We start from the raw sequence: 12,253 nt of genomic DNA, 5'->3' as shown, positions 1-12,253 counted from the left end.
GCTCAAATGTATGTCCCAATTGACCAGCTTTAGAGGACATTAAGTGACTCACAATCTAGTAATTATTGTCATTTCTGAATGAGCTTCACTAACATTTAGGAATGTCAGTAATGGCCGGCCAGTAATGACCCTCTTTAGAAGCTGACAATACAGCTTCCTTAGAAAAGATGTGTCAAAGTCTCCATGTCATAAACTGCAATAAAAGGGGTTTTATTTAAATGAAAAGCTTTAAACTGTGCAGAAACCGCAGATGCTAAACTCTTATCAAGTTATTTTTCTTCTTTCTGCATTTTAACTTCAGGTCCTGCTATAAAGGAAGAGGGATTATTGTGTTACCAAGGAAGTGCCTTTGAATCCACAGCAGTCATCAGAACATTGTTGTGTTTATGGTGTCTCTACTTTTGTAGCTTTTGGTTTTCATTTCTAAAGAAACAGCAGACAAAACAAGTTTTTTCAATGAATTGCTTTGTATTTTCATGGAACTGTATTTACCATGTATTTGTAATGTTATATTAATTTAATATTAAATGCACCTATTTATTGAAAGGGTATGTATATAATGATTTCACAATCATTCAAAATTGGATTATTTTGGTTATAAAATTTATGATGGAGAGAAAACTATGTTTTACTTTTTTTTTGTTTTTTTCCATATATGTGACTTCTACTTTCACTGTTATGCTGGTAATGTGCTCCATCATTGTTACATTACATTTTATTTGGCACTTGAGTGATTGCTGACAGTAAGAACACATGAAATAACAATTGTGATAATGCACTGCAGTACTGAATAAAGAATTTTTGAAGCACAGCTGATTTTTCTAAGATTTAAGAAGAGGGGAAAGTAGAATCGGGTGGTGTGATGGGTGAGACCACGGGAGATCGGACTGCTCTTTACTGGCACAGTGCTCTGTGTATTTATCCCAGTCTTTTCAAAAAGCCGTAGAAGCTCCTCATCTAAATTTGTAAAAAAAATAAAAAATAAAAAAAAAAAGTCAATTTTTTTTTTTTTTTTTTTAAAGGGTGAAAAAGCACTGTATAAGACTGGTATCTTGCTGCTGTGGTGATACTTTTTACTTTTCCTATTTTCGTTTTTAGCAAAAACACTTGGCATTTTTCAGCACCTTTCCGACACAGCCTCCACTGTCTCTGCTCTTCGTAACAGGTGTTAACATTACCAAATTCCCTCTTCTGACTGGAGTTCATTGCAAAATATCTGGCAGATTTTTGTGTTTGACTCTTGCTATCACACACTCAATCATAGCTATCAGATATCTTGGACTCAACGAAGTGTTGAGCAATCTAAGCTCAACAGAAACAAATATACAGTACTTTAGCAAATATTTAGCAAACTCTCCAATAATCATGCTTAGTGTTTGACTTTTTGATAGTTTTTTTTTTTCTTTTGCTTGAAAACAGATTTGCTTGGCAAACGTTCAAATGTAGTCAAGGAAACAAAATTATTCCAAGCAAAATGGTCCGTGATTATCAAAAGCTACTAAAATTTTGAAACACATACCACATGAAACAAAAATTTGACTCGAAGATGACATTGAGTTCAAGCTGGCTTGTTTTAGAGTCAGACAAGAAAAATGTTTATTTTCTCCCAAAAAGATCCCACATTTTCTTTTCAGGCGCTATTTTTCAGGCGCTATAAATGGGAAATAACAAACACTGTGTATAAGATTTTGAGGAGGTTAAGACAAGCAAAGCTGTCATTTCCTCACAGTGACTTTCTAATGTGAGATAAATACCTCAGAGCCGGCGTGTAATAAAATCCTAAGTGTTAACACATTAAGTGTTTCTGTGGGGAGCTTACATACCTTTACAGTAACAGAGCGCAACAAAGTCCTGAGAAAACCAAAAAAAATCCAACATTTCTCTTCTTGTCATGTATCGTCTTGCACTGCATTTTGCGCCTGAGGAACAGTGACAGTGATTGTTGTTTTATTGGGGGAAGTGAAATAAACACAGAGTTATGCACGCACGCATGAACATACACGGAGATGCTGATGGACAAGCTTCTGAGAAAACATACGCTACTAGCCAAAGATTACAACAGCTCAGTTCTCACGTCAGCTTGTCTCTACAGACTTAGCAGCAGCATTTAGTTTCACCGGGTCATGCAAACCAATGTTTGGCTTATTGTGAGACCATTAAAAACTCATCCATGGAAGACATCCGTTTCAAGACCTGTGAAATGAAATTTCATGCTTGAAAACGTGTTTTGATGGTGTTCAGCTTGTATCGGTGTGACTGATTTGACATGAGGTTGCCCTGAATTGCTAGAAGATGGATGAAAGCCTCTCCTCATTAAAAATCACAGCTTCCTCAACAATAGAGGAGTCCAGCTTTTAAATGTATGTTCTAGCTAATTCATGCTTATGTCAAACCTGCAAAAATAAATGACCACAAGGCAGTAAAAACACTAAGCTACAGAATAAATACTTCCTTGTGGCACACTGGATAACAATTATCTGGGCCAATTAAGGAAAAAGGGACGTTTTCTCGCTTAACTATAAAAGAATTAAGCAGCTAAAAATACAGCATCCATTTTGGGGGGAGGCACTGGGGATCCCTTTTCCTCTGGCTGGCCAGAGCAGGGACACCGGATCCTAATCTGAAGAGGATATCACTTATCTGGAGACAAACTGCCCAGATTAGGAGAGGAGACAGAAGATGCACAAGGGACAGCATGTGGGAGGGCTTTAATACAATTACACACAAGCACCAAATCTTTCCTCTGGCACCTCTGAGAAATTCTGGTGTGATAAATTGTAAATAGAGACCAAAGCCATGTCATTTCCTTCCTGTCAGACTGCCCCCAGTTCCACCGAAGCCCAGGAGCACAAAAGGGGAAACACCTTCATGTTGACACCTTCAGATCCACAGTTGTGGTTTGTTCGTCGGATTCAAACTGTCAGTAACATTTGTCTTGCTGCAATGCTCAGGCCGCTTAAGCAGATTCCTGTTCTGAGTTAATATCACCTCACCAAACTGATTGACCTGTTTCATGTCACTAACCGGCTTTGAAATCATGCATATATTTGTAATTTGGTTGTCAAACACATTTCATGCCAACATATGAACATGGCTCCTTATGACGTATATCAAACCACTTCCCCCCCATCTTCCACAAAAGAATTTTGTAGCAAAAGTAAAAAGTGTAATCCAATTTCCTGGACCCCAAGGCTTTAGTTAGGCAAACCACTGTATTTATAGTGATCACAGTAGCCTTGGTGGCTGTAAAACTGTCAGAGGGTTCATTGATTCACTCCATGTCTCATGATTAATTCATTTTTCTTCTTATGTCTTTTGTAGACTGCACAAATCCTCCATGAGTCACCAATAATATACATTCAGATAATATAGCCTCAATTAAGGATTTGACAGCTGAGATGAATGAATTGTTATCACCACGTTGAGCTCTTCTCCAGCTTTTTCACCATGTCAGAATGGAAATATTATTTTTCTAAAAATGTATGACTTTAGGAGAGTAAATAAATGGACAAAATGGACTCTGTTCCTCAAGTGTGTATTGTTGTCAAGCTGTTGAAGACACGAGCTGACCCAAAACTGCACCTGAAAAACTTATTCTGGACTCTAGTCTACGCTACAGAGTATGTTTGAGGGAAGTGAGCTACTGCAACTGGAAGTGCCAGCTGCAGTGTCTTTGAGCCCTTGATGCTGGAGGTGTTGGCACTATATCCCTGCCACCCCCTCTGCATGCCCCACACTGTGAGTACTGTGATGCCTGTCACTACCAACACAGAGCACACCAAATACCAGCAAAGCATCCTTCGGTGGAATGTTTTCATAATCTGTTGTGGTATATTATCAAATTAATTTTCAAGTTTTTTTTCTTTTAAATTTAGGACATTTGCATCGGCGTTACGTAAATCTTCACTTATCAAATGAGGTAAAAACAAATGCATCAGCAGCACAAGCAGGATACGAAGGTTATATATCATTCTTCTGGTTTATATACTGTACTGGTCTGTTGAATTATTCATGTCTCATCTACATTTAGCTTGCTTTAACTGAAGTGTGACACCAAGTCCTGCTGGTAAATGTTTAGGCCTGTAGTAAGAATAGTTTCCCGCATGTTGCATTTATGTATAAAAAAATTAATAATTTCAAGACCAGTCTCTAATTATTAGAAAAAAAAGATCTAGACTGAATAAAGGTCCTCAAGGCCCAAAGATTATGTTTCATTTTTTAAACATACAGTTAAGTTCCCTTGCAGAGTAGCCAATCAATACCAGCGTTATGAAAAATATAACTATTACCAGTTTGGTTTCTGAAAAACAAAAAAGCCCTTTATTTTTGTGCTTTTATTTTTAATGCTAATACAGTCATTTAGATATACAGAAAACACATTCAAAGATGAAAATGTTCATTATTATTTTTTTAATTTAGTTAGGAAATATTTCTATTTTACTGGTATTCTTGATCATTACTATGTAAAAACCTGATATTACAGCTTTTTTACTCACTGGAGAAATATTAAGCCTCATGCCTGAATTCAAAATGTTCAGAGAGCTTCATGGGAAAAGAAAATCTTGAGACTAATGTACGCAACAACTTTTAAGTGTCTGTAAAGCCATGATTTATTAGAGGTCTGACCAAAGTGAAAATTTATCAAGACATTTCTGTAGTTATAAAAACAAACACAGTATGGAATCATTTTCTTATAAACACAAGTTAGAGTTTATACAGTGTGTTCATAATACTGAATTACAGTTGAAGGAACAAGTTAGCGTGTTTTAAAACTTTCTCTTCAAATAAGTGAAAAATGTTGTGATATTATGAGAAAATATTGGACTAAACATTTGTTATTTTTGGCTGACATCTCTATTTAATATCACATACTAGTAAAACATTTAACATTAGAAACAAAATTGACCAGTTTACCTTCATTTGTAATATCTTTACGTTATAACAGGCATATAGTAAAAAGGCCACAGAGGTAAAATTTTGAGTCAGATATCATGCTACCAGGAGACTGTATGAGTGATCTTCCACAGTTTTTTTGTGATTAGAAAAATTAAACTACACATTAAGCTTATTTATCATATTTAATTAAATACAATTATTTGTATTTGCTATGATATAACTGAATGCAAGTAGCAGCAATAAGCTTTATTAGTGCATTTCCCAGGGAGGTTCAATAGCTTTCTAGGTGCCAAAGACTACTGGTACAACAACTTTTTCTCTTCACCCACAACTGTCTCAGCTGAAGAAAAACTGCAATATTGATGTGATATATCATCATAATATAAAGAACACCTAAAATATACCAAAAACAATATCTCCTGGTAGTGTACTCAGAGAAGAGGCTCTGTGTCATTCCAGCTGACAAATGCATCTTTCCACCTGAAAAACAAACAAAATGCTGTTTGTTATTTAGGACTCACTCTGGGAATAACTATCCAGCACTCTTGAGTCAATTCTAGGCATTTTGATGAACAGTAAGAAATATCTTGAGTCTGTTTTTAGGATGAGTAGACATTACTTTGCATGTGACATTACTTTACTGTGACAATATCTTTGTATCTGAAAGAGCACAAGGTTCTTACCTCGTCCGGATACAGAGCTCCAGAGGAGGAATGAGATCAGTATCAACTTCCTGAAAGCTCTGGGACAAATTGCCAATAGCTGAAAAATATTTAGCATTTTTGTTTCAAACACTCTTGGATAAACAACAAATAAAAGGATTCAAATAATCCACACTGAAAAGATTAAGTTAAAAATCCACATTAGCAATCCATCCATGGTAATGTATATTCAGGGAGGGGTATGTTGATTTGCATACTTTATCATAAATGAAAATAAAACTTATATAAGTTTTCTCAAATGTAATGTATTTGTATTTAAATACTTATGACAAATAATCTTTAAAAAAAGAAACATTCCCTGATTAGGTGGCTCCACCCAAAAACAAGAACAAGAATGACTGGATCAATTAAAACTACATACAGATGGTTAGGCGGATCTCTTCCTGTTGGTTGGCCAATCCATCATAATAGTAGAGGTCAAACTCCAGACCTTTGTCCTCATTGGTCAACAGCTCCCTCTGCAGGCCAAACAACACGCTGAAGTGACTTTCACTGCACACCACCCAGATTGGATAAGACGGAGTCTTCAGGTAAGCTCCTACCTTGGTTTGAGGACATTAAAGTACAGCAAAGCAGCATGTTAGCAACTAAGACGTGCCAGTTATACTGCAGGATTTTTTGGAACTTCTTGGCTCAGAATAAAACAAAGATTTACATGTATTAGAAAACTGAACTTCTTTTTGTCACTGCAATTTCTGTAGGATTCAAAGAACCACATCCAATTCTTCTGAAGTTATGTGAAATAGCTTACTATTTCAGGCGTTACTTTTATTAAACAAAAAAATTTAAAAAATTAAAATCATGCAATAGGAGTTGCAACTTGACAGTAAAGATTGTCTCACAAATCAAAGATAAAATATTGGTAACAAGTCATGGAAAATTATTCTGAACGTATTGATCCCCCTTCAAAATTGCTCAAAACAAGCAAAGAAATACCTTCAGGCGTTTACAACCTTGATATGACAGCCTGGAGCTGATCTGATTGCTCTGCCAGTGGCTCACATTATTAATTTAAGTTTAACACGTTTGTCCTTTTGAATGGAAAGTAGGAAATAACTCCTTTACAGCCTAGTAAAATATTGAAGAAAATAACATATGAACAAAGTCAAGATTACTTTTGTATTAAAAAAAATGTTAAATTAAGTATACTGATATGCAAATTTAAAATTAAAAGATGATGGATGACTGGATGATAGAATCCAATGAAGGGTCAGGAGGAAACTGGAGGCTATCCCAGCAGTCTTTGGACAGCTCGCCAGTCCATCACAGGGCCACACAAGGACAAACAACCATTCACACTCACTCCTATTGGCAATTTTAAAGTAGTCAATTAACCTAACATGCATGTCTTTGGATGGTGGGAGGAAGCCGGAGTACCCACGCATACATGGGGAGAACATGTAAACTCCACACAGAAAGGCCCCTGTCCAAGCCTGGCCCGAGGCAGAGGTCATCAGACTGTTTTCTCTTGCTCACGTATATAACTAATCAAAAACAAAAGTCAGTGTCTTACAGAAAAGTCATGGCATGGCATGCATGGCTGGATTTTTACTTATAGATAATTACTGATGTGTACTTTACAAGAAAAACACTGACTGTTTAGAGGAGAGCTATTGATTTTTTGTCATTATTATTATTGTGAGTGTGACGCGATCATGTAAATCATTGTGTTTGTTGTCTGTGAGTTGTTGTGAGCTTGTATGTTTATGCATTTTAACTGATGATCATGTTGTAATACAGTTAAATTTTGTGGCTGCTGTGAAAGATGAGCAACAAATGGCCATCTAATAAAACAAACATCCTCTACTTAAGTTGCATAAGCTCTGCAAATACCCTGCTTCTCAGTGCAAGTTTTACTGCATATTTTTCTTATCAAATACCAGATTTATCCAGTTCTAGTACAAATAAAGCTTGTGGCCAAAACAGAAAAACTGAACAAAAGCTGTTATTATATCCAGAGGAGAGTCTTAGATATTTGCAGCATACTCATGAATTTGTCCTCTTAATACCTTTCAGTTGAACTGAAGTAAACTTCTTCAGATTACAAAGAAGCCTTTACATTTTCTGAAATCACTGGGGGGTTTTTTCATTAAAGAGCAGAAAATGTACTTACAAGTAAAACTTTGAAGGCAGTTTATGTGTTTGTTTTTTGTTTTTACAGTCAATCATATCTCAGTTTTTGCTGGGGTAAAAACCATTAGCATCACATATTTGCCCAGAGTCAACAAGCCATATTGCTCACCTTACAGATGTTATAATGTTCAAACAAGGATAGCAGACCAACATCACAATGGCTTTTAATTCCTTTTAGCAGCATCATGTTGCCGTTGCCTGAGTCCAACTCCATGTCATTGTCAAAAACATTAGAAGCAGCTCTGCCACAGAGCAACAAGTTGACCAGCTCCTGGTGAAAACAGAAATACCATTACATAGAACACTTTGGGTTTTTTTGCAAATAAATTAGTGGTTGTAAATAATACTGATAATGCATTTGTTTGTGTCGTCCTTCAAAGACGCCTGTTGCAACGTCAATATATTCCTCTTGTACACATTATACTGTTAGAAAATGTAGCAAAAGTTAAAAGAAATAGTTTAAACCTGAGTGCAGTAGCCATGGGCACCAATTAGCGTGGTGGAGGGCACATCCATGTCTTCTCTTACTCTACAAACAGACAAAAAACAACACTTTTTGGCTCTAAATCATCCCTGTTGTTCATTTTGTGTAAGGTAGCATTTACTTTTCAACGGATCGAGAGAGAACAGCGGATATAGTCAGCAGAATACATCCCAACATCCCAGAGTCAAACTGTGGAAGAAAGGGAAAAGAATCATAACAAAAAACCCAACACTTGCACACTTGAGAGGTAACATCACACTGAGACTTTTAGATGGTGATTGCCCTACCTGTTCAATGTGCTGCTCCAGAATGAACTGCAGATCTTTTAAGTTATCCACAGTGAAGCACATTATCTAGAGTAAATTGTGACCAAAAAACACTCACAGTTACAAGACAGCAGCAGAAGCTTCATGCATGAAAACTCAGAGCCAGAGCTGGCAATCACTGTGCTTCATAAAGTAAATCTAAAACCAATAAATACACATGCAAATACCGTCATTTCTGGGCTATAAACAGCACCTGAACATAAGGTGCACGCTCACCGAGCGGTGGCTCGATTTCCATCATCAACAGCCACATTGATCACCTTTAATTAGAAGGCTGCATCATATGAATTTCTTTGTGTGTTTTCCATGATGAGGGAGCGTGCATGAAGCACAAAATGACTTGTTAGCCAGTAAGCCAGTAAATTAGCTTGCTGCATGATTCAAATTGTGCAGAAAAACATAGCAGCCCAGAAATTACGATATTTTAGATTTCACCAGCTGTGTGAACAATTCACGTTCGTACCTTTTCAAGTACTTCTTCAGACCTGAAGTGATCACTTGGGGTGAAATGGCTTTTCCCCGATTTTCTGTTTTTTTGTTTTTTTTTAAAAGATTAAAACGAAATTAAAATGAAATCGTGCAAACAGTTTAAATCAATGTTCCACATATTTATAAGCCACTTTGGAGATGAACAGGCCTGACAACTGGTGGTGACATTTGCCCTGTTTGATGGAAACTGCCCATATGAAACTGACATGCTGATCACCCTGATCTCCATTACTCCTAAACAAGGTTTTCCCCATGGACTCAACAATGAAACGGTTCTGTGTGTCAGGAAAAATCCCAAATAGCGACGGATTAAGTAACTTGACATCACACCAGATGGTGACTATGAACTATGAGAAGTTGTATGTTGTTTGGAAAAGACCAGACACAAAAAAATACTGATTAGGTGAATGGATCAGCAATCTGTTTATAACTGTGTAATGTGTGTATTATGTGCTGACTTCAACCATCAATAATATTGACGGAGTAGAATTTACCTCTTGATTTGTTTTAAAGGGAAAAAAAATCCTACAAAGTTCTGCTACAACTTATCCTGGAGCAGCATGTACTTATGTACCTGTAGTTGTTAGGATATGAAGCTTACTTGACCAAAAAAAAAAAAAAAAAACGTGTCTAGACCACAAATTCATAACTTTGAGGCTACAAGACAGAATCTCTTGTTACAAAATTTGGATTTTGTAACAATCCAGCCTCCATATACAAAAATGAAGCATTTAAATGATTAGAGTTTGATCTTACATTGCGACTGTGGCCTGTTTTTCCTCGCCAGCTCTCCATAAGATTTCAGCCATAGCTAAAACAAGACACTGTCTTCTGGTAGCATTGGAAGGTCTTAACCTCCTGAGAACAAAGTAGGATATGAAAGTTAAGAGAAGGTTCTCTACCGATATATCACATTTATTACGAAAAAGCAGACATCCTTGCTTGACGAGTTTCTGCTAACTGTCCTTGATGTGAATTAATGGCTGTAGAAAGATCTGAGATGAAAACCAACTTACTGAAGACCTGTATAACTGATTTCTGTGTTTTCAAACAACAGTTTCTTTAGAACAAATGCTTGAATGGATGCCAGGACTCCACAAGGACCGCCCTAAAGCACAAATGCAACATCTTGAAGCAAAATAAAGCAATTCAACAAAAAAGAGGAGAATCAATGTGCTACACAAAATAAACTTTAAAGGATAGCAAGTTAAAATAAAATGACCTTTCTCTGCACAATTCCGTAACTGAGCTCAGGTATCTCTGAGAATGTGAAACTCTGATTCCTCCATTCGACACTGAAGTAATTTAGACTGGAACCAAGAAGAACAGCTTTTAACTCCTAGAAAAAAAAACAATCAAACCAAACAAAAATGAGTGTCAAAGCCAATCACAGAAACTTTTTCCTGCAATCAGATACCCTGACTTACCGTGGCAGTTTGTTTGTCCATCGGTCGGCCTGTATACTGGCACTTTGCAACAGTTCTCTGGAGAGATACTTTGGAGAATTCTCGCAAATCATCATCATCAATGTCATCTGAAAATGTATTAATAATACGGATCAGCCCAAAGTAGTCAAATAAGTCAGTGATTCTGGTTTTCTTTCATTTTATGCAGGACTCACCCAACACCAATTCTGAAACATTCAAATCAGACAGATTTGGCTCGGTCTTTACACTAGAAAACAAAACATTATGTGTGATAAGTTATGGACAAACTTATATACATGGAATAAAATCATTACATTCTAGCTGATTATGTCTGGTATGTTAACTTAAAGCCATTTACTTTCTGGTTTTCTGCATGTTTTGTTCCACTTTTCCATTGCTGTTCTCACTCTGTACTCTCCCTGAAGGCTTCCCTCCTCCACAGTCGGCTATGCTGATACCTGTTAGACTCCTTTCTAAGTTTTTTTTATGAATGCCAGTGAACAAAAGTCTCTCCTGAGCCTGCTTGTTTTCCTCTTCTTTACTGAGCAGTGGCTGGGAAACTTCAGCCCTTCGACTTTGTCTTTTTTTGGTCGATTCCTAAAAGGAAAAATCACAATTAAAGAATTGATTTGTATGAAGAAACAAGTAAAAAAAAAAAATTATTTAAAACTTAGTAGAGTGTACCTGTGGTACTGGTCCAGCCATCATGCCTCGTCTAATGCGGTTACTTCTGCTCCTTTGGGTATCCTCAGGTTTCATAGTGTTTATATCTGGCTTTCTTTGGCCGAAGCTCACATTGTTCTCTAGGAACGGTATCAGTGGCTGACTTTTTTGGCAATCCGAGTCATTAGCAGAGGCAATGTGATCATGACTGGACAATCCGTCTTGCTCACACATCAGTGACCTATATGAAGGCTGAGATGGGCATTCTTCTTCTGTTTCAGGCCTGTCAAAGAAAATTTAACATAAGTTAGAATCAACTGTAAAAATTAATAAACATTTTGCATGCAGAATACCTTATTTTAGACTGTTTGCCACAAACAACAGCTGATGTGATTTCATCTGCTTTTGTGTCATTCGGCTCTAACGACACAAATTGTTCGATGTGATGTTTCACAATGATTTCCAGTAACGTTTTGAATGGGGACTTGTCAACCTGAAATTACAGAGAACTTAGTAGATGACTTTTATTATATCCATTTGCACAGAAGCAACCATTAGGCTATCATAACTTACTTTATTCTTCCTGTAGAGATCTTCTATATGGAGTGTTTCCCTCAGTTGGGATCTGTTATTAATACTGGCCTCTGTGCGTGGATGCTCCTCGTCCATGCAGGCAATAGTCCTCTTTAGACCCTGTGCATCAATACAACAGTTTTACTGATATATCTTGTGTTCTGTGACTAAACAGAAACACGTTTTTAACCCCACAACTTTGTCGTTGCGAGTTTTCACCCCGGCCACACTCTTGCTACTTACGTCTACACTAGGAACAACACGTATAGCCAAAGACATTTGACATTTATCACTAAACTAGTTTCATGTTTGTGTTTATGAACAATGTAGCTGGCAGGATGCTAACGGGAGCTAGCTGGCTAGCAGTTAGCGGTTTGTACCTTCAGCCTTGCTCACTCGGTGTTTTACCTTTCGACTCAGATATTCCCGGACTAGGGACGAAGAAACCTCTTCGACCGAAGCGACCATGATGGCCAAACATCCAGCTGCAGAAACACAGAGCAAGCAAGTCCAAGCGACGCGATTATGAGATGTGCTGCC

The 12,253-nt window shown here is 37.1% G+C and overlaps 1 protein-coding gene across 2 annotated transcripts; it reads right to left on the bottom strand.

Annotated features, from left to right (window-relative positions):
* Positions 1-4,644: 4,644 nt before the first annotated feature.
* Positions 4,645-12,253, bottom strand: mindy4 (MINDY lysine 48 deubiquitinase 4). 2 transcript variants are annotated; one of them, XM_079244609.1, is made up of 18 exons: positions 12,122-12,253; positions 11,714-11,833; positions 11,494-11,633; positions 11,162-11,423; positions 10,836-11,074; positions 10,672-10,724; positions 10,478-10,584; positions 10,273-10,389; positions 10,067-10,158; positions 9,807-9,908; positions 9,025-9,088; positions 8,523-8,588; positions 8,357-8,424; positions 8,217-8,280; positions 7,861-8,022; positions 5,980-6,160; positions 5,580-5,658; positions 4,645-5,376 (listed from the first exon to the last, which is right to left on the bottom strand). In XM_079244609.1, the coding sequence occupies exons 1-18, from the start codon at positions 12,179-12,181 to the stop codon at positions 5,328-5,330; spliced, it is 2,025 nt and encodes a 674-aa protein (XP_079100735.1). In that variant the 5' UTR covers positions 12,182-12,253; the 3' UTR covers positions 4,645-5,327. The 2 variants fall into 2 exon arrangements, with proteins under 2 accessions (XP_079100735.1, XP_079100736.1); XM_079244610.1 differs by lacking the exons at positions 4,645-5,376; positions 5,580-5,658 and having other exon boundaries at positions 6,068-6,156.

This window comes from Telmatherina bonti (assembly GCF_933228915.1).
Source record: "Telmatherina bonti genome assembly, chromosome: 8".
Classification (NCBI taxonomy): Eukaryota; Metazoa; Chordata; class Actinopteri; order Atheriniformes; family Telmatherinidae; genus Telmatherina; species Telmatherina bonti.
This window is presented reverse-complemented; position numbering and strand designations above follow the sequence as displayed.

What these genes read in the sequence shown, in the direction of transcription:
- mindy4 (XM_079244609.1), bottom strand. Translation starts at nt 12,181, where the DNA reads ATGGTCGCTTCGGTCGAAGAGGTTTCTTCGTCCCTAGTCCGGGAATAT. An exon ending in TGGAGCAGCACATTGAACAG is followed by an intron (nt 8,425 to 8,522) that starts GTAGGGCAATCA and finishes TTTCTTCCACAG; the next exon opens with TTTGACTCTGGGATGTTGGG. An exon ending in GAGCTCTGTATCCGGACGAG is followed by an intron (nt 5,377 to 5,579) that starts GTAAGAACCTTG and finishes TTTGTTTTTCAG; the next exon opens with GTGGAAAGATGCATTTGTCA.